Raw genomic sequence first — 18,604 nt, forward strand, 5'->3', positions numbered from 1 at the left:
CGCCGCTTTCACCGAGTGCCGCTACTTGTTTATTCCTCCAGGAACTAGTTTAATCGTGCTCTCTTCCATTCTCAGTGAACACTTCAAAAGAATCTAAATTTTTTTTTAACTAACTAAATTTTACATTAATAAATACTATATAAATAATAGTATTAAACTAAAACAAAACAAAAAAAATTTTTGCAGCGCTGCGTTTTATTCAGTAAAAATTGCGTTTAACCCAGCTGTATTTGCTGTGATTTACAGCACTGCAGAGAATCCCATTCCGGATAGAATTTTCCTATTTAGGGAAACGATTTGAAATTTCATCTCAGTAGAGCTTATTTATGCTTCTTTTTACCTCACACGACTAAAAAGGCCATTTACTTCTCTCTCATTTTGAACAATTCACTCAATCTTCTTGCCACATTTTACGAGTTATCAACCAGGTAATTCTTAATCTCGATCTGAATATTTATAATTGGCTCTGATTTTGATTATCTATCAGCGTCGATGCTCGAATTTTTGAACTGAAAATCTTGTCTTGCTATTTGCTGTTTTTTTACTGAAGTGATGTTGAAAGGGATATAAATTTTTAATTTATTGAGCTTCTTGTTTGTTTAGACCGAAAACAACTTTAATTTATTTATTCTGATTAATGTACTGCTTTGATTTGCTATTTTCTTCGTCTACAGTATAAATTGTTAGATTGTCAACTAAATTTTAAAATTGCGCCTTGAAAGAAACGAAGATTTGAAGGGTTCTTTTTCCATTATGACCAGTTAAAAATAAAAAACATTTTCAAGTATTTCGGAAACTTATACTGGGGCTCTTTTGGTTTGCTTGACTTGACATTGCAAGTTACTCCCTCCGTTCCCTCATAGTTGAGGCGAAACTTTTCGGCACGGAGTTTAAGAAATGAATATTGAGTATGTTAAATAAATAGATATAAAAGTAAGAAAGAGAAAAAGGTAGAGAGAAAAAAGTAAAAAGTGAATAAAGTAGAGAGAATAAAGTAAGAGAGAGGAAAGTAAGAAAGAGAAAAAAGTTACTATAAATGGAAATGACTCAACTATAAGGAAACTTCTCGAAATGGAAAAATGACTCAACTATGAAGGAACGGAGGGAGTATGATATTATGTAGATTTAATAACTATGCTTTGAGATTATTATAAGGATTTTATTATTGACAATAGGAAACCAAACAAGTCCTAGTTAATCTTGCTCGATTTTTTATTGTTATTTCCTATCAAGGAATATTATAGCTAACTATTTTTGGCTTAATAAAAGGTGTTGCATAAAACCATGATGTGATCAGCCTGGTTTCGCCACTGCTTCGAGCAATAGAATGTCATGTTGAAAAGTACTAATTTGCATACTGAAGTTTGTTAAAACATTCATGCATCTGTCAATTCATGTACTCAATGAAGAGTCGCGTATCTCATTTATGTTTGATTCATGTATTGGACGAAGAATTGAAGTTCGGTAGTACAGGATCTTCACTTCCCATAGCCACATGTCGAAGGGCGAGGAATTGAAGTTGCATATCAAGGTTGTGGTGAACAAGCAGAGAACTAAGGTCCTGTTTGCAGAAGCTGGCAGCGATTTCACGGACGTTTTGCTAAGCTTCCTACTGCTGCCACTGGGAACGATCTTGAAGGTCCTTGAGAAGCAAAATGTAGACGATGCGCCTGCTATTGGAAGCTTGAGCACGCTGTACAGGGGCGTAGTGAATCTTGACATTGGTCATTTCCAGACAGAGGTTGCCAAGCAGAAGCTCCTCGCTCCAGCAAGTTGCTACGATGCTGAGTTGCGTAAACTGAGGCTCAACGTCTATAATGTTGTTCCTGCAAGTCCACACCCCGTCGCCTACCGGCTCAGAACTCAGGACTAACAGCCTCGTAATTCAGTGCCGAGTGAGGCCTTCGGAGTTGTCCTGCGGACAAAAATGTGGACTCATATGCGGGATTCCCTATCTCCCTATCTATGGTCAGAATGGTACTTCGAGCTTGGAACGAGCATGAAGAAATTAACGATACTTCTTTATCTTTTGAGTTGTTCTGCCGGATCGGTCGCTCAAGATCTTTGGTCTCTACCCGGACCCGATGAAAAAAATGGGATCACTTCTTATGGACTCGTTGAGAATGATTCGGATCTAGTTCATGGCCTATTAGAAGTAGAAGACTCAAAGAGGCGATGCAAGGTCTACTTCACATACTCTTCGACAAGACATCAGCAAATACAATCCTCTGAGAGTGAGACATTGTATTGTGTCTATGTAGCGATTGGACAGAAACGCTCAACTGTGGCACAATTAGTTCAAATTCTTTCAGAAGCCAATGCTTTAGAATATTCCATTCTTGTAGCAGCCACCGCTTCGGATCCTGCTCCTCTGCAATTTTTGGCCCCATATTCTGGGTGTGCCATCCCCCCTGGCGGGTTCTCTTCCGGATCTTGTGAAAGTGGAATAAAGGGGTCCGAAGGAAGCGGTGGTTGCCCACTTGATCCAAGATTCATTCCTCCCGACGCAGGATAGAACTGATAGAGCGTACGTGCTTGTCTAGTAAGGCCTGAGCCTTAATATTAATAAAAAGAGTCCCACACCACGCTTTAAAGGGGAAGAGACCCCAGTGAATGAATAGAAAGAAGCGAAAACGTTACCAATCCCGAACTTGAATATGCGATGCGCTTCCTTGCCGGTCTTTTGCTTTCATACTAGCTTACATGCCGCCCACGGGCCACTCCTAATTGCCATGGGGCTGCTGCATCACAATAAGAAATGGAGCCGGATAACGATAACGGGAGTGATTGCATGTAACTGTTAAGATTTAGCATTCCTCAATTATTCTTTTACTGCTCCGCTCTTTTGAGAGACTTTGTATTCAGTTTGGTTGGAAGAAGAAAGAATGGGATGAAGCTAAATCAAGCTTATGTGTAATACTCACTCGTAAATGATTGGTGTCAGAATTTTCATTTTTCACACGGATTTCCTATCTTTTTTGAATTTCATTATCCGTGTAAGAATTAGGAATTCCTCTTCCAACTCGTCCCAGAATGGGCGTTATGGCAAAAAAGAAAAAGAAAAGAAAAGGAGAAATTTGTCCAATAGTAACAAATGGTGCCTCCACAGGTTGACACCCGATCCAACCTAGTAGTAAGCGATCCGCCAAAAGCAACCAAAATATTCCTTGGTGAATCGGGCGAAAACTTGAACTACGTACATACATATTTTTAAAAAACGGTAAAGCCAACAGACATATAAAAACTGATGCCCGGGCTGCCCCTGCTGCTAAGTCCTTTCGTTCGAGTTCTGAGTTTCCTTGCTTTTTGGTCAAGAACTGGCCTAGTAGGCGGTGTGATGACAGATAAAGGGTGGTCCTTTGTCAGAGCTTCTTCGGTGTCTTCTTCGAGGCCCTTCCGGCTTCCTCCTTGCCGTCTTTCTTCTGGAGTGTTGATTCCTTTCCTCGGTCGGCGTGTTCCTAATCTCGAGTGAATGTATAACGGGTCAAGCCAATGGAAGACGTGGAACTCCCATATCGCGGTTTGAGCAAAGGATTCTGAAAAGCCTCTTTCTCTCAGAAGAAGAGAAAGATTGAATCCAGATCGGGGGTGGCCCCCTACGACACCAAAAAAACCGGGCCGAGCTTCTAAACAGCCCGCCCGCTTCCATAGAACAATATCGTGGCAACGTAGACCTAAGTGGTCATATTGAATCCTTGGGAACCATCACAAGTACGGCCGGCCTATATTATATTTGAACGAAAATGCCGTGTCGTCCAGCGGAGCCTATAAGAAGGTGACTCGCGCAGACAGCTGACTCCTTTTCAATAGAAAAGAATAGCCAAACCAACCCAGCTGGCTGGTCAATCTCTCTTCATCCTATTACTTTAGTGACCATGGCCTCCTATTGTGATGGAGTGAATTCATCCGACAGTTTTGCTTATCGGCTCCTACCGGCCCGACTCGAATTCGTCCCACTCGCCGGGCCTGGTCGCCTTCCTCTTACTGCAATTCAAGTATTTTCCTAAGAGATCATTGAACCTTTCAAGAAGAATTATAGAACTGATAATTAGGGCATCTTAGTCCATGGATGCTCGGGTCGGGGTTGCTTGTCGCTTTCCAGTGCTGACAATCAAGTCAGGGAAATATTTTCAACAAATAGAATATTCATTCCTAACCAGGATCATGAATTGGATTCGAACCAATATTTCTGTGCGACTTTCCTTTTCTTTAGTCGATCATGATGGGAAGATCCCGCTGCCCAGGATCTCGGCACCCCCCCACCTTTCGGTGAGAATTAGCCTAACCGGCTCATAGAAACATAGATAGGGTCAACGACGGAACGAACAACGAAACTTTACGACAGCTTTTTCGTACACGTTCACTTGCATCACATACACAAGTGCTCTCTGAACCGGGCAATAAAGTCACCCATAACTTCGTTCTCATGGCCCATGTCGAAGGTGAATTTAGTAGACCCTTATCTGATAGTCGAAGGAAGTCTCCTCTAGGAAAAAACTTGTCTTCTTTCAATGCTTTTGGAACCGGGCACAGTGAGAAGCTGCTCTTTCTCTGTTCAGCTATCCCTAACACACTAGACCAAGCGAACCATCTCACACCGAACTGTATAACCTAGATCTGAGCTACCTGGATCAGTCCAGTCGGCCGGTAGTGGAATCAGAGTACCATTGATCAGTCATTCCAACCATGGATTGAACTGAACGTACTTAGCTTGAGAAAGACCTTCTTTGTCGCCTACCTAGTGTTATAGAAGTCCTAACCTATAGCAAGATTCGTGCTAAGCGAATACCTGCATTGATTCACTTCAGCAGGAAGAAAACCTCCCCTTCATCCGCCCTAAGGCTCCTTGCTTTTCAAAGATGTTATTTCCTTAAGGACGCTGATAAGAAGTAAAGTCTAGGTCTGGTCTTTATATACTTAAAGATGTTGTTTGGTTCATTCTTTGACTGCTCTAAAAACACCCTGGGGGAAAGGATACGATTTGAGCTACTACATGAATAAAATGAATAAAGGACTGTCAGAAATCCAACTTAGGCTATGGATAAGAAAGGTAAAGCTCTTTTCGAACAGGCACGGTCAAGGCCCAAGTATCTAGATGCTTCCCTAAACAACTTGCTGAATAGTCCCCGCACGGATGGTGTTGTTGCCACGCCGGTTTAGAATTCGATTCTAAGGGCTAAGGCGTCCCCCGCCCTTTTTTTAGCTTTCAATGTATCCCTGGAGCCAGATCTTACTTCGAGGGTTTCCGACACATTCAAAGACCGCCTTGAGATGATTTAATCCCTTGCAAGAAATCTCCTTGCTTTCAACAACAAGCATCGTATAAAAGTAAACCAGCTAATCTGGAACCAATATAGGGTGTTCCATTCCTGCCATTACATTGGAAAGCCCCTACCGAGGGGAGAAAAAGAAAAGAGAAATCAATGTTTACTTCAAAGCTTTTACTGCATCTGCTCCCTCTATTATATAACCGGTCCATCTCTCTCCAAACCTAACGTGGTAGTTTCCCATCATAGGGCTTTCTATCTATAGATTGAGCCATTACCAAGGAGCTAATTCGTTCAGAACTCAGTTGACTCCTTCTATAGATAGATAAGGCGGAGCGTCCTTGGTTCAGCATTATAGCACATAGGGCTTCGGCCCTACTACAGCGCTTCGCTAACTCGAAGCGCCTCGCTAGGAGAATCTAGCTTCGCTAACGCTCGGCTAAGTCTTGAACCTTCGCGTTGACCGTTCGCTTTCTCGTCGCTAGAGCGTTTTCTCATTGCGCGGAGCCCGGCTCAGCCAAAAAAGGTAAGCGCCTAGCGCGAGCCTTTTTTTATTAGTTTAGTAAAGTCAAGCTTTGGCTCATGCTAATAAAAAAGATTGGCCATGATAGCATGAAAAGTAGGCTTAAAAGCCGATCAGTGCATTCTCCGGGAAAGCATTCAATTTAATCGTTGTTCTTGTCTTCTCCTTCGTACCCTGAATCGTTAGTAAAAGTCAAGGAAAGCGTTGATTTCCCGAAAGGTGACTTCTTATAAATGACGGAGTCAAAAAAGCCCGACTTTCGTCGCGTCATACAACGAACTATTTACTTCCTTCCCGACGATTGAGGAGAGGCTCTTTGACGAGTTGGACGATTCAGGAGATACTTTACTTAATGCTATAACTACAGTTTGAACGAGTCCGTTAGCTACTTTTATGAACAGGGTTGCCACGCTCGATTAGGGAAGCTAACGATATATACCCTTTCAAGACATGAAAACAAGGCTTTAAAGGCTCTTATTTTCTTTACATGAGGCTTTGAGCTTTCACGTGTCGAGAGGGGGAAACCCTTTAGCTTTAGCAAGTACTACTCCTATGTTGTCGGATAGGATAACCGATGCTATTTTCGCTCTTGCAGTAATAAAAGTCTGTTTGAAAGGTAATGCAGAAAGACAGAACTCTTCTTTATATACATAATTCTTAGTCAGAGGAAGAGAAGAGGAGCTAAGGGGCACAGCAGCCAATTCTATCAATAGATACGACGGGGTCTTCACTGAAAGTGCAGCTTCTTTCATAATCGGTGATGATCTGAAGGTGATGCCTAATGTGATGGGTTCGTTCATGGAAACTCTCAGGGGTCTCGACATTGATGGGACCAATATTGATGGTGCCGAGACGATGAATGTGGCTTTTGGATCGAAAGAGGTACTCTGTTTTTTCTCTTAATTCTTATATATTTCTTGAGAATGTTACCTAAAAAAGAGTATTGTTTATGGTTTGTTTTTTATCAGATCGTGGACTTGTTGAGGCTATCATTGGTTTCCCGGAATCCACTGACGGCCTTCGTGCTGAGTGGTGGCCAAATAAGGTTGGCGTCGAAGAAATCCAGCGAGCAGGGGAATGCTTGGTTGCAATGCATCAACGAGAAAGTTGCATCTACCAACATCAAGAAGATGATTGTGAAGGCCACTATACAGAAATCGACTAACAAGTTCCTATTTGCTCAAGCAGATAACGATTTCATCAATTTCCTTTTTGGCATGCTCACGGTTCCTTTGGGATGTGTCATGTCGTATTTGGGGAGTAACAGTGGCCTAGTGGCTATTGCTAATCTGCACCTGAGTGTAGCAGACGAGTCTAAGAAGGTCCAATTGAAGAGTGCAAAGACAAGAGTCTATCTAACCATGTCAAACCTCAGCCAATCCAACGAGTTTTCCCGTCTCAATTTCGACCCTGATGTGAGAAACCATCATGTTAAAGGAGAGAGGATGCACATGGTGACCAATAATTTGACTGTTTCACCGTTGGCTATGACATCATGCATCTCCGTGCTCAATGAGCTGAAGATCTCCGTGTCTGATATTGAAGAGGTGGACGTGCAAGTTGGGCTCGAAGAGGTAAGATTTCACTATTTGTTTTGAATCAAGAATTTGGTATAATATACAAGTGTTGTGTTGTGGGCACGGGTAATGTAAGAAAAATTTTAGGGGAGAGGGTATTTTACGCATAAAATAAACACACGTAAGATATGGAACGCGGGGAGAGGAAAGAGCTGTCAACGTTATTTCTAGGAAAGAGATTGAGAGAGGGAGAGATAGAGTTGGAGACACAGTGGTGGGTTGGGAGTAGATTGCATGATTCTTCGTGCTTAATTCCCTTTTCATGTGTCTACCATTGGTCGTGGGACATGTTACTGATAACGTGATGCGAAAAATTGCAACTGAGAATCTCATACTCGATATTGCTGCTACAGGGTTTACGCATAGTGAAAGAGGCTCTTACATCGACGACGGCATTGGAAGATGGCCTCATCAAACCCATCTTGAAGGCGTCTCTGGCTGCTTCAAAACCCGTGAAACGGCCAAAGCTTGAATGCTGAATATGGATTCATCTCTCTTTGACTCTCTAATAGGAGTATTAGGACAAGATTGTGGCCGTTCAGAACTAGCAACATGCTAACTAAGTAACTTGATAGGAGTAAGTGAAGTCATGTTAGAACTTTTGTGTTCGCCATTTTTAACATATTTGTTTTGAAGCTTTGAAATGGCAGCACCACTTGTTGTAAGTCAAAAATATCAATCTACAGTTTACATTGAAATTGGGTTTGAATACTAAACTAAATTGGGCAAGAAATAATACACTTACGTTGCATTTTGTGGTTTGTGATTTGTTTTAATTTAATTTAATACTTCGTCACTACTTTTCCTAAGCAAACGAATTCAAATAAAACTAGGGGTGAGCATTCGGATTTTGGTTTTTTTTTGCCCAAACTGCACCAAAACCGAAAAACCGAATTTAGTCTAAAACTCAAACCGAAACCCAAATCGAAAAACCAAACTTCAAAAACCGAATAAACCCAAAAACCCAAAAAATAAAAAATAAAAATATATATATATATATATAGAATATATATATTTTTAACATATAAAATTGATATTAGTTATTAGTTATTACTGTAAATTAGTTAGTATTTGATCACACGCCTATATATTTATATATGTGTGATCAAATACTTATATAATTTATTTATTTTATATATACTAATAGAATATATATATATATAGGGGTGCACTAGGGTGCCACCATAGTTAGGATAACACCATACCACCAATATAGTCCGTTAGATCTCATTTATGGACGCCTAGGATTAAGTTTCGTGAAAAAACACGGGTTTGCAGTCTACTGTATTAGATATTGCAGTTGTGGTAAACTGCAATATTGTTGTGGTAAGACTGCAATGTTCAATGAACAGCACTGCAATCTGGTAACGTAAAATTAGAAATTTCTTATTTTACCCCTCCGTGTTTTTACACGTGGCAGCATGACAAGCACACGATTTTCAGATCCAATGGCCTAAAATGGTGGTATGGTGTTACAATAAAGAGGGTTGTCATATTAACACATCCCTATATATATATATATATATATATATATATATATATATATATATATATATATATATATATACTCCCTCTGTCACGTCAGAAGTGATGAATTTCTTTTGGCACATGATTTTTGAAAATGATATATATTGAGTAAAAGTAAATCGAAAAAGTATGAGCAAAGCAAAAGTAAGAAAGATATGAAAGAATAAAGTGAAAAATGGGGAATAAAGTAAGAGAGAATTAAAGTTATTGTTTTTTTTAATATATATATGTATATATATACTCCCTCTGTCACGTCAGAAGTGATGAATTTCTTTTGGCACATGATTTTTGAAAATGATATATATTGAGTAAAAGTAAATAGAAAAAGTATGAGCGAAGCAAAAGTAAGAAAGATATGAAAGAATAAAGTGAAAAATGGGGAATAAAGTAAGAGAGAGTTAAAGTTATTGTTTTTTTATAATTATAATTAGAGGAGACTTTTGATTAAATGATTATGCTCTCAAGATTATAGCATCATCAGCGTCCAATATCAATCTCGGACCCCTCAGCTAAGAGTCAAAAATCCAAATATACATACCAATCCCACTTATTTTTTCTACCATTTTCATTTATAAAGTTAAATAATTTCGTAAACAAATGGGATTTCTAATGAGGACCGAATGGAGCATAAATTATGGATTGATATCCACTTCCACTATTTTGGACATTAAACCCGAATTTCTGATCTTTGTTGCTATGTGTTTGGTTGTTACCATTTTAAATTTCCACAGATATTTCGTCGACCCAATCTCTTGCGGGATGGTCTCCAAATGTGGACAATTCTTAATTTCTAGTTACTCAAGCATAGTCTTTGCACCTTCTTGTACTTGTACATTTCTCAGGTTCCACAACTCATTGATGAGTAGTACTGGAGCTGGGCAAACCCGTCGAACTGTATAGACATTTTTCTAGCCATGGAAGATTATTTAGTAATGGCATGGGATCTTCGTCAAGACAAGTATTTACCAAAGCCAAATATCTAATCCGTTGAGGGAAACTATTGTCACCCGGCAGCCTAGACAAAGGCCCATCCAGTTTGAGTGTCCAGAGTGTATCTAGAATACAATGTTGTCCAAACATGGTATTGTTTTGAAACGACACCCTTTGAAGATAAGGTGATGAAGGTGTTTCAATTCAGCTAGTGATGCAAAGAACTTGCCTACATCCAAATTTTCATCAACTTCTTCAACACCCAATTTTCGGAGAGAAACCATCTTTTCCAAACTCGAGACCTCATACATCCAATCATAAATCGAGATGTAGGTTAGGGTCTCAAGATTCTCTATCGCATCTACATTCAAAGGTTCCTTGCAAATCACATTAGACATGTAGATATGATGAAGGCTACCCATTTCCCATATTACTTGCAATCTCCACCATAAAGTTTAGAGCTACATCGAGAACCTCAAGCATTTTCAAGTTCCCAAATGAGTGTGGGATCTCTTGAAAATAATTGTTTCTCAATCCCAAATACCTTAACTCAATCAATGTGCCCATAGTTTCTGACAAAGTCTTCACCCCAAAATCTTCCAATAAGAGCGACCACCTCCATGGAAGATGAGAGAAACAAGATATTTGTCTTGATTCATGGACTGATTAAATTTTTCTAAGCATATTTCCTCCTCCGCTTTTTTGACTGATAACTTGTGCAGGAGAGGATTCATGCGACACCTTTTCATTTCACCGTTGACTTCGATTATGGATTCAGCAAATAACTTGTATGCCCATATGTTTATTCCCAATGTAGAATTGTTTAATCCACTTACAACCCAAATATGTACCAACTTTTCATTCCTCATTATTGCATTTTCCTTAAAAAAGGACATTTGCAAGAAACATGTCTTCATTTCTTCATCCAATACATCATACATCTGCTCCAATAACTTCAATGTTTCACCCAAATCAATTGTATCAAAAACCTTTTCCCATCCAAGGTTGTAAAGTATTTCATTTGCTTTCTGTCTTCCAGCATCTATTATAGCTATCGGCAAACCGCCACAATTTTTAGCCTCCAAGTCCACGCCTTGTAAATTTATCAATTGTTTCCAAAAACAATTTCCAGCTCTGATTTGAATCCAAGGCTTTCATCTCATGATATAATAGATATGTAGATCTGTAATCTCACGACGACTGATTATCCATTGCCTGATTTAAAACTTGTTAAGAACAGTTAATGACTAAAGGGAAAGTAAATGCTATTGAACTTTGAGATTTTGGATTATTAGACTATACTATTTGATATAGTCAGTTGATTTTTCGACCTTCCAAACTTACTCTTGCACATTTGCTTTTTTCCATTTTAGGTTCAACTAACCTCCAATCCATTAGTTACACTCTTATTCTATTATAAAACAAATGGTACATACTATATAAAAGTGAAGCACAAGCTCAAACAATTTCTAAAAATCCGTGGCAAGTTAAAATGGGAATATAAATGGCGAACGGAGGGAGTATTATGTATAAGCATTTAGATAGTTTAAGGCAATCTAATATGATGAATTTGTATTTCTAGTTAAAATTAATTCTAAGATAAGAAATAAAGACGAACATACCTAATAAAACGTAGAAAGAAAGATTCAGAGCTAAATTGTTGTCGAGAACTATGAAACATGGAAATCGTCGCAGGTGGTCGTAAATAACCTCCATGAGACTCTCGTTTTTCATATTCTTCGTCAACGAGGGATTTCCATCAAGTTCAATCAACTGTTGTATCAGTTCCAAAAACATCTCACCTCTACATTTGTCACTAGAAAGTGCTTGAATTTTCACACCAAGCATGCCTTTGATACACGATGTCACAAGGCCGGGCTCCTCGTTAAGAATCACTCTACCAAGCTGTTGGACGTTCTTATCCACGGAATCTTCTCCAACACTTTGTGGTCTGATTACCTTCTCACCATCTCCGAGCTCCCTCACACGCTTCCCTAACATCCTCAGCGGACCTAGGTCATATTCCATTTCATCAATGTTTCCCTACCATGATGATGAGGTCAGCTAACTGTCGAGCTGCATTGACATAGTCAGCTACCAAATGATTTAACAAGCTCCTCTCTCCCGAACTTTTGTCTGATCTCAACACATCCAACATTATTCTCAGCTCATTTATTACATTCCGATGGCAGCGTGCAGGATTTTTCCTCGTCTCTATTTCTCGTATTGCCTCTAAGATGATGGACTCCGACATGTATTGGGAGTTGGGACAAACTGTTCGTATGAAAATTGTTAGAATTTGCATAGAAATGAATGAAGAATCGGTATATGTAGACAAATGGATTGATAGGAATGATCTAATCTAATCCCACTATGTTTACTCCGATACTAGAATTAATCAATTTTGGGCTTTCACCACCTTATCATTTAACTACTCAATCTTACTCTTTCCGTCCCTCAATATATATCCCACTTTGACTCATCACGGGTTTTAAGAAATGTAAAGGAATGTATATTGAAAAAATTAATGGTATGTGAATCCTACTTTTATACTTTCTCCGTCCCCCATTATAGCTTTAAACAAAAATCATGAAAACCAAAAGTTCCAACTTCATTATAAATGGCAAAATTTAACATGTCAAAGGAACAAGTTCATCTAACTCTTAATATCTCAACAAAACCACTGATGATGTAAAGACAATTCATTGCTACAATGGAAAAGATGAATCAACCTGCTCCAACCAGTAAAACTATAAACTAAATGAACCTACACTTCACTCTTCATCATCCTCATCTCCATCACCACCAGAAGCCTTCTTTGAAGCTGCCTTTTGGTTCCTTCGCTTCACTCTTCCAGGGCGACCACCGCCAAATGGACTAGTGAGAGAGAAATCAATGTGTTTCTGGGAGTCAACTCTAACAAGGAAAGAAGGGACATTGACAACCTGCCTCCCAATCCTGGAGATGCATATAATTAGTTAATCCTAGTACTGGGCTAACACATAAAGGCAGTGTACACATAAATTTCTAGATATAAACATGAAAATGGATAATCTAGAATCAAATACATGTATGCAATTAAGCAAACTCCACAGAAACAAGATCAATCATTCGCACATTATTTGGAGCAGCTTCACTTAATGCTGAGGCTGGTGTTTTCGGATGTGTAAACAAAATATGGCAGTTACAAGGTTCTTCAAGACTAGGTATCAGTCATCTATTCTTACGATTTATGTTCCTACCTATTACCTAGTTATACCAAAGACAGATATATGGCACAATGAGGCTACTACAAAATATCTACAAATGAGTGGTGAAAGCTGGATGGTTTCTGATGGCCATATGGCTTAAGTATGAGTGCGCGAAAATAACATATGCAGATAGAACTTATGTGATGAGTTTGCATTGAAATGCTATGACGATGAGGTCTTAAATCATATACACACCCGAGCGACATAGAAAAGGCTTAACTAATGTCCTTTATAAAATTGGACACAGGCGAAATAATTGTTCAATATAGGAAGGATTAAAACAGGATTCAAATGATTCACCATCCATGCTAAGATCCAATTAACAAAAAATCTGGATTGCAAGGCAAGAAAAGGAAAAGACACATCATGACACACCAGATATAGCTAATAAACTTTTAGTAAAATTTAACTTTTGCAGGTATCCTCAACTGCCACCAGCTACAATCCAATACCTCAAAATATGCATGATGTAAAGGTGAAACAGAAGTGCATAAACTACAGTCCTAGTTCGCTGGAAGATTGCAAACAACTGTAAGTTGAAGCAAAGGGACACAAGTTTAAATATGACAATAACACCAGCACTGACACTAATTCAAAACACAAGCATATAGATAGTCAATACCTGATGTGCCTTTGCCTGATAAGCACTCTAGCATGGTGAATAGACTTGGCCATGCCTGCCTTGAAGACTAAAGTTTGGAGACGGCGCTCAAGAAAGTTCTCCACAGTGAGGGACAGGACATAATCAAGCTTGTTCTGGCTCTCATCCAGCAGGCCATACCTGTTCATCCTCCTCAATAGGGCCTCACCCTCGAAAATACGACGGGGATCCTTTTCATCAAGGGTCAAAAGATTTCTAGCATTGTTCCTGATACGACTCAAAGCGTACTGAACCCTCCATAGCTCCCTTTTGCACCTCAAACCATACTCTCCAACAAGCTTTAACTCAGCATCAAGTCTCTCCTTCTCATAAGGACGACGAGGCTTCTTAAATGTCTTCCCATCTGTTACAGGGTCATGTTAATTAAGTTTTGCTTAATCTTATTCACTGTCTGCTTCTTTTCCATATTGTAACTACATTAATTTGATCAATGCTCTTCTTAATCAGAACAAGTCGTTACTAAATTTCATTGAGGCTCAGAAAATATCCCAATTAACACGCATGAAAGATAGAAAAAGTAAAATCAGGTGAAGGCATAAAATACTGAGTTTGATCCTACAGTTTAGCAACTATTGAGATAACCGAATCTACAAATAAAAGAGAAATCTGCAAATTAGTCTCTTTCTAATCTATCAACGGAATCATCCATCAAGACACGCATATTTTGCTCACACTCTCAATTGAATTTACCAAACACGTCGTCGCTACTCGTCGATAAATAACGGACATACAAAGTGGCAACACACAAACACACAGAAATACAAGCACAGAAAAAATTGAGTGTGTATCGTGCAGGCATACAACGATAGAACCACAAAGAAGAGGTAGAGATGCTTACAATTGCGGTAAAACGAGACGTGCACCATGATCTGTGGCCTCCTACGCCGCCTGCTCTCTGCTGCAGCTGATCGTCGGTTGTATTGGGGAAAAGAGTGTTCAAAATTATTTGTGAGTGCTATTTATTATGAGGCCAAAACTCTAATGGGTAAGTGATTGGCTACTAGCAATATTGGGCTTCAATTCTCTACGGCGGCCCAAATTAAATAAGTTGTAACTTAATTTAGGAACGAGAGATTTCGGATAAAGGGTCAAATTTCGCAGGCCTTTCGAAATTAAGGATTTAATTAGTTTACCTTTCGAAATATGGATCATGGCATGCGAATTTTTCAGAATAAGGGATTTTCGAATTTTTATATACTTAATCATTTTTGTTATCAATATTTTTTGCACAATATTTATGAATGAACCAAATTATCCTTAATATTTTCACTTTAATTCTTTTTTCTCTAATTTTATTTTCACCTAAGTTGTAGATCACAGCTCATCACCGCCGCCTCCACCCTCATTCTCATCGTCCATTAGCTGCCGTCCACCCCTTTTTCTCTCTCACTTCTGATCCATATGGAAAAAATCAATTACAAAAACTCAAATTCCCCCACCCTCTTAACGCGATTGCGTCCTCTGTCCAGCAAGCTAGATTCTCAACATCCCTCTCGATCTCCTCTCTTAAAGGAAGATCTCGCCGCCTCTTCTTCTTCGCTACAGGTCACCTGCTGCTGTCCGGCGAGGGTAGCCGCTATTGCTAGCCGCGGTCAAACTGCCGTCGTCGCAGGTCGCCGCTTCCCGGTGCCATTCCAGCTCGGGCTACCCCATTTTTCCCAATAAGTTCTTAATTCAATTCCACATTCTTTAAGGTTTGACTCTAATTTTGGGTTGTTCGATTAATTCAATTCAGTTTACGGATTACATGGATGCAAGTACATGAAAGAAAATTGGAATTGGATGGTGGGAGAGATAAAGATATACCTTTGCAGTTCGATTACCAATTGAGTGGTTTATGCAATTGTGAAGAAATTTGGCCTTAGTGTGCAGAGGAATCGGACAGGGAGAGAGAGGGATTAAGAAATGGAGCTTTGGAGCTTTCAGTAGTTCGCTGGCGATGAAGTTGGAATTAAGAAAATAAATTGGAATAAAAAATACTCCATTAAAATTGAGGTGAGAATTTAGGGATAATATTGTCCATTCATATATATTGTGAAAGCAATAATAAGAAAAAATAAAACAAAACACATAAAAATTCGAAAATCCCTTATTGCGAAAAATTCGCATGCCACGACCCCATATTTCGAAAGGTCAGCGAATTTAATCCTAAATTTCGAAAGGCATGCGAATTGAGACCCTTTTTCCGAAATCTCTCTTTAGGAACAAACTTTGTTGTTGAAATTGTGAACCAACAAAACAATTCCCATCTACTTTATGTTCTATCATACATTCATAATTATGATTTTTGTAAGAATTATTTGTAGAAAAACTTTAATAGATTTTTAAATAGCCTCCTTGAAAGTGTTCAACCCTCCCCTTTTGGATTTGGTTTACTTTGTATTCCGTTGTCATGGTTATTGGTTGTTTTGTAGCTTAGCCACTAGGTAGAAGTGTGTCTCTAATGTGGTGTAGCTAGTGATGGAGCTTTTTACATGTTTTTTTTTTTAATGTTTCCATGAGTTAGCCTCGTGTTTTTGTAAAGTTTTTTTTTTTTTCCATTGAAGGTCGTCAATTCAAACACTCCTCTTCTCATAGCGTCTTTCATTAAATTCTATGTTTGTTTCACTTTTCTATTAAGGGCTCGTTTGGTAGCTCATACAAAGTGATACAACCCCATAAAATCCTAAACAAGCTGCCTTTATTTCATCTTGTCAGGTATTTGGTAGCTAGAGAAATTCATCCCACAACCCGGTAAAAGAAGTTCGGATCTCCTACAAACCCAGAAACTAATCAGTGATGTTCGCATAACATTATCGGAGGAAGTTAGTGGTATAACCTTTTCTCCACTTCACCGACTTCAAGTTCGACCGATTTATGCCCAAATTGCCCCCGTTTTTTTCAAATCTACCCGTCACAAAGCGTATTTTGGCGGAGGAGGATTCGACGTCCGTTGTTGACTAGGTAAGCCGCTTCATGAAGCTGGAATGAAACCCGCAATTTGATTTTTTTTGGCTGTAAACATTTGGGTAATAGCCGATTATTCAGATCCACTCAAATTGAAGAAATTTATTTGATCTCTGACTGGAATTTGTTTGTTCAATTCCAGTTTTGTGAAAGGATTTGCATCGGCAGGCGTAGTACCGACTTCACCGACTGTAACAGGGGGAGACTTTGGAATCTCGAGCTCATAGTTGTTCTTTGAAATCTTTGGTGGAGACTCTGCCCTGATAAATGTCATCAATTTTATCCTTGAATGCATGGGGCATGTTGTTCAAGATCAAATCTTGGAAGGTTTTCTGCTGCAACATAGTGCTGGGATGTTTTCCAGGTTGCTTTCTAACTCAAATTCTGCAAATTATTTTTTTGGGGGAGCTTCTGTTTATGCTTATTCTTGAATTTTAAATAATGATTTGATGAGGCTTTTTGATTTTGTTACTCATATGTTATGGGAGATTTGGGGCTGATTTCTTGCAATTCATGATTAAGAATTAGCATTTCGTGATTTAAGGGTGAGTTTGTGAATGTGTGATTTGGGATTGGTACTAATTGATCAGTTATTTTGGTGTTTGTTGATGCTGTAGTTGGTTGCTGTGAAGATTGAGGTGTAAGTTAGAATAGTAGTATGAGTGATGTGTATAGATTTGCAAGTGCTAGTGCGAGCCCGAGTTCGAGTTTAATTAGTACAGTAGCACAAATGATACAGAGGATGATCGCACCATTGCTGAGATATTGGCTAAGGTGGGAAATGATCCAATGAGGTGGGAACCTTGATATGAGGTGGGAAATGATCCAATGGAGGGAGTTCTGCAGCTTTCTAAGTAACTTCATGTGGGAAAGTTTCTCCAAGCGTGAAAACGGCTTTAAATTAAGGCATAAAGGGTTCCCAGCATCATCTTTGGATCGCAACCTCAATGATTGGAGATCAGATAAGCTCGGAAATCCACTCCACCAAAGGATCTTGACATCTATCATGATCATCACCGAGCTTGATGCAACGGAAAGAAATGTCTAGCTCTCTTAGGTGTTTCAGCTTGCTCAGGCCATTCTTTATTGGGGTCTCGTGGCTGACTGATAACCCCATGAGAGTTAGGTGATTGGGCAAGGACTTGTGGAAGTGCAGAGGTGTGTCCTTGTCTAGATGAACTTCGTTGAAATTGAGAAGCTGGAGATTTCCGCGCCAATTTGATAAGATCTCCGCGCCATCCAGCAGATTTGCAAGGACTGCAGAGGGCAGTGGTGACATTTCATGTGAAAAAGCAAGGGCATATTTGTCAACTCAATGTGTAATAGCATTTTCAAGTATAAAGCCAAATCCCTACCAAATGATGTTATTACCTTTAATAAGATTTCTACCAAACAGCATATAAAATAATCGAAAAAGTCAAATATGTGGAAACTTAATAAAAGCAAGTCAAATATATGGAAACTTAATAAAAGCCATGAAAAGCTACCAAACATACCCTAAGTTGAAACTTATATCCTTATATTGTTTTTGTTGTTCCTTACAATAACAACTCTTTTGTATATTAAATCAACAATCGAACCATCACGAATACATAACCGCAAACTTTAAATGATGGCAAGTGTGAATGTGCACACAGAAATAATTTTATACCCACTATTTAATAAATTGATCATGCTAAACAACGATAATTGGGCCACTTAACCGTTTGGATATTCAATTTTTGAATTTTTGCTCACTTTTAATATATAACTGTGTTAAAGCAAATTAAAAATTATGACGCATAGTCAGACACCCCTCCTCCCTCCGGTAGGTAAAGTTTATTCTATCATTTTCAAAAAAGTGTGGTGCAGTGTTATGTCTAGTTAGTGTTGAGTGTTGTGTGCTGCAAAAGTGAGTGTTTGTGAATACGTGGAGTGTGTTA

At 39.0% G+C, this 18,604-nt stretch overlaps 3 protein-coding genes and 1 long non-coding RNA gene across 5 annotated transcripts; 2 read left to right on the forward strand and 2 right to left on the reverse strand.

Annotated features, from left to right (window-relative positions):
• The first annotated feature begins 263 nt into the window (after positions 1-263).
• Positions 264-8,103, forward strand: LOC125224446 (uncharacterized). Of its 2 annotated transcripts, none has more exons than XM_089062363.1 (5): positions 264-428; positions 1,453-1,835; positions 6,488-6,672; positions 6,759-7,364; positions 7,721-8,103. In XM_089062363.1, exons 2-5 carry the CDS (start codon positions 1,496-1,498, stop codon positions 7,844-7,846), a joined length of 1,257 nt encoding a protein of 418 aa, XP_088918489.1. In that variant the 5' UTR covers positions 264-428; positions 1,453-1,495; the 3' UTR covers positions 7,847-8,103. The 2 variants fall into 2 exon arrangements, with proteins under 2 accessions (XP_088918489.1, XP_047983800.1); XM_048127843.2 differs by having other exon boundaries at positions 1,474-1,835.
• A 1,243-nt stretch (positions 8,104-9,346) lies between these two features.
• Positions 9,347-10,391, reverse strand: LOC148934301 (uncharacterized). The gene is made up of 4 exons (XM_089062257.1): positions 10,259-10,391; positions 10,054-10,185; positions 9,861-9,949; positions 9,347-9,403 (listed from the first exon to the last, which is right to left on the reverse strand). The coding sequence occupies exons 1-4, from the start codon at positions 10,389-10,391 to the stop codon at positions 9,347-9,349; spliced, it is 411 nt and encodes a 136-aa protein (XP_088918383.1).
• A 2,023-nt stretch (positions 10,392-12,414) lies between these two features.
• LOC125218794 (small ribosomal subunit protein uS4y) lies at positions 12,415-14,704 on the reverse strand. The gene is made up of 3 exons (XM_048120566.1): positions 14,575-14,704; positions 13,698-14,079; positions 12,415-12,782 (listed from the first exon to the last, which is right to left on the reverse strand). The coding sequence occupies exons 1-3, from the start codon at positions 14,600-14,602 to the stop codon at positions 12,599-12,601; spliced, it is 594 nt and encodes a 197-aa protein (XP_047976523.1). The 5' UTR covers positions 14,603-14,704; the 3' UTR covers positions 12,415-12,598.
• Positions 14,705-16,304: 1,600 nt separating this feature from the next.
• On the forward strand, positions 16,305-18,041 carry LOC125219195 (uncharacterized). The gene is made up of 3 exons (XR_007176085.2): positions 16,305-16,679; positions 16,825-17,046; positions 17,300-18,041. It is a non-coding gene; the product is annotated as an uncharacterized LOC125219195 (long non-coding RNA).
• The last annotated feature ends 563 nt before the right edge of the window (positions 18,042-18,604 follow it).

The sequence above is a fragment of the Salvia hispanica genome, chromosome 1 (assembly GCF_029641045.1).
Source record: "Salvia hispanica isolate PSC_SH4W2 chromosome 1, Shi_PSC_v1, whole genome shotgun sequence".
Classification (NCBI taxonomy): Eukaryota; Viridiplantae; Streptophyta; class Magnoliopsida; order Lamiales; family Lamiaceae; genus Salvia; species Salvia hispanica.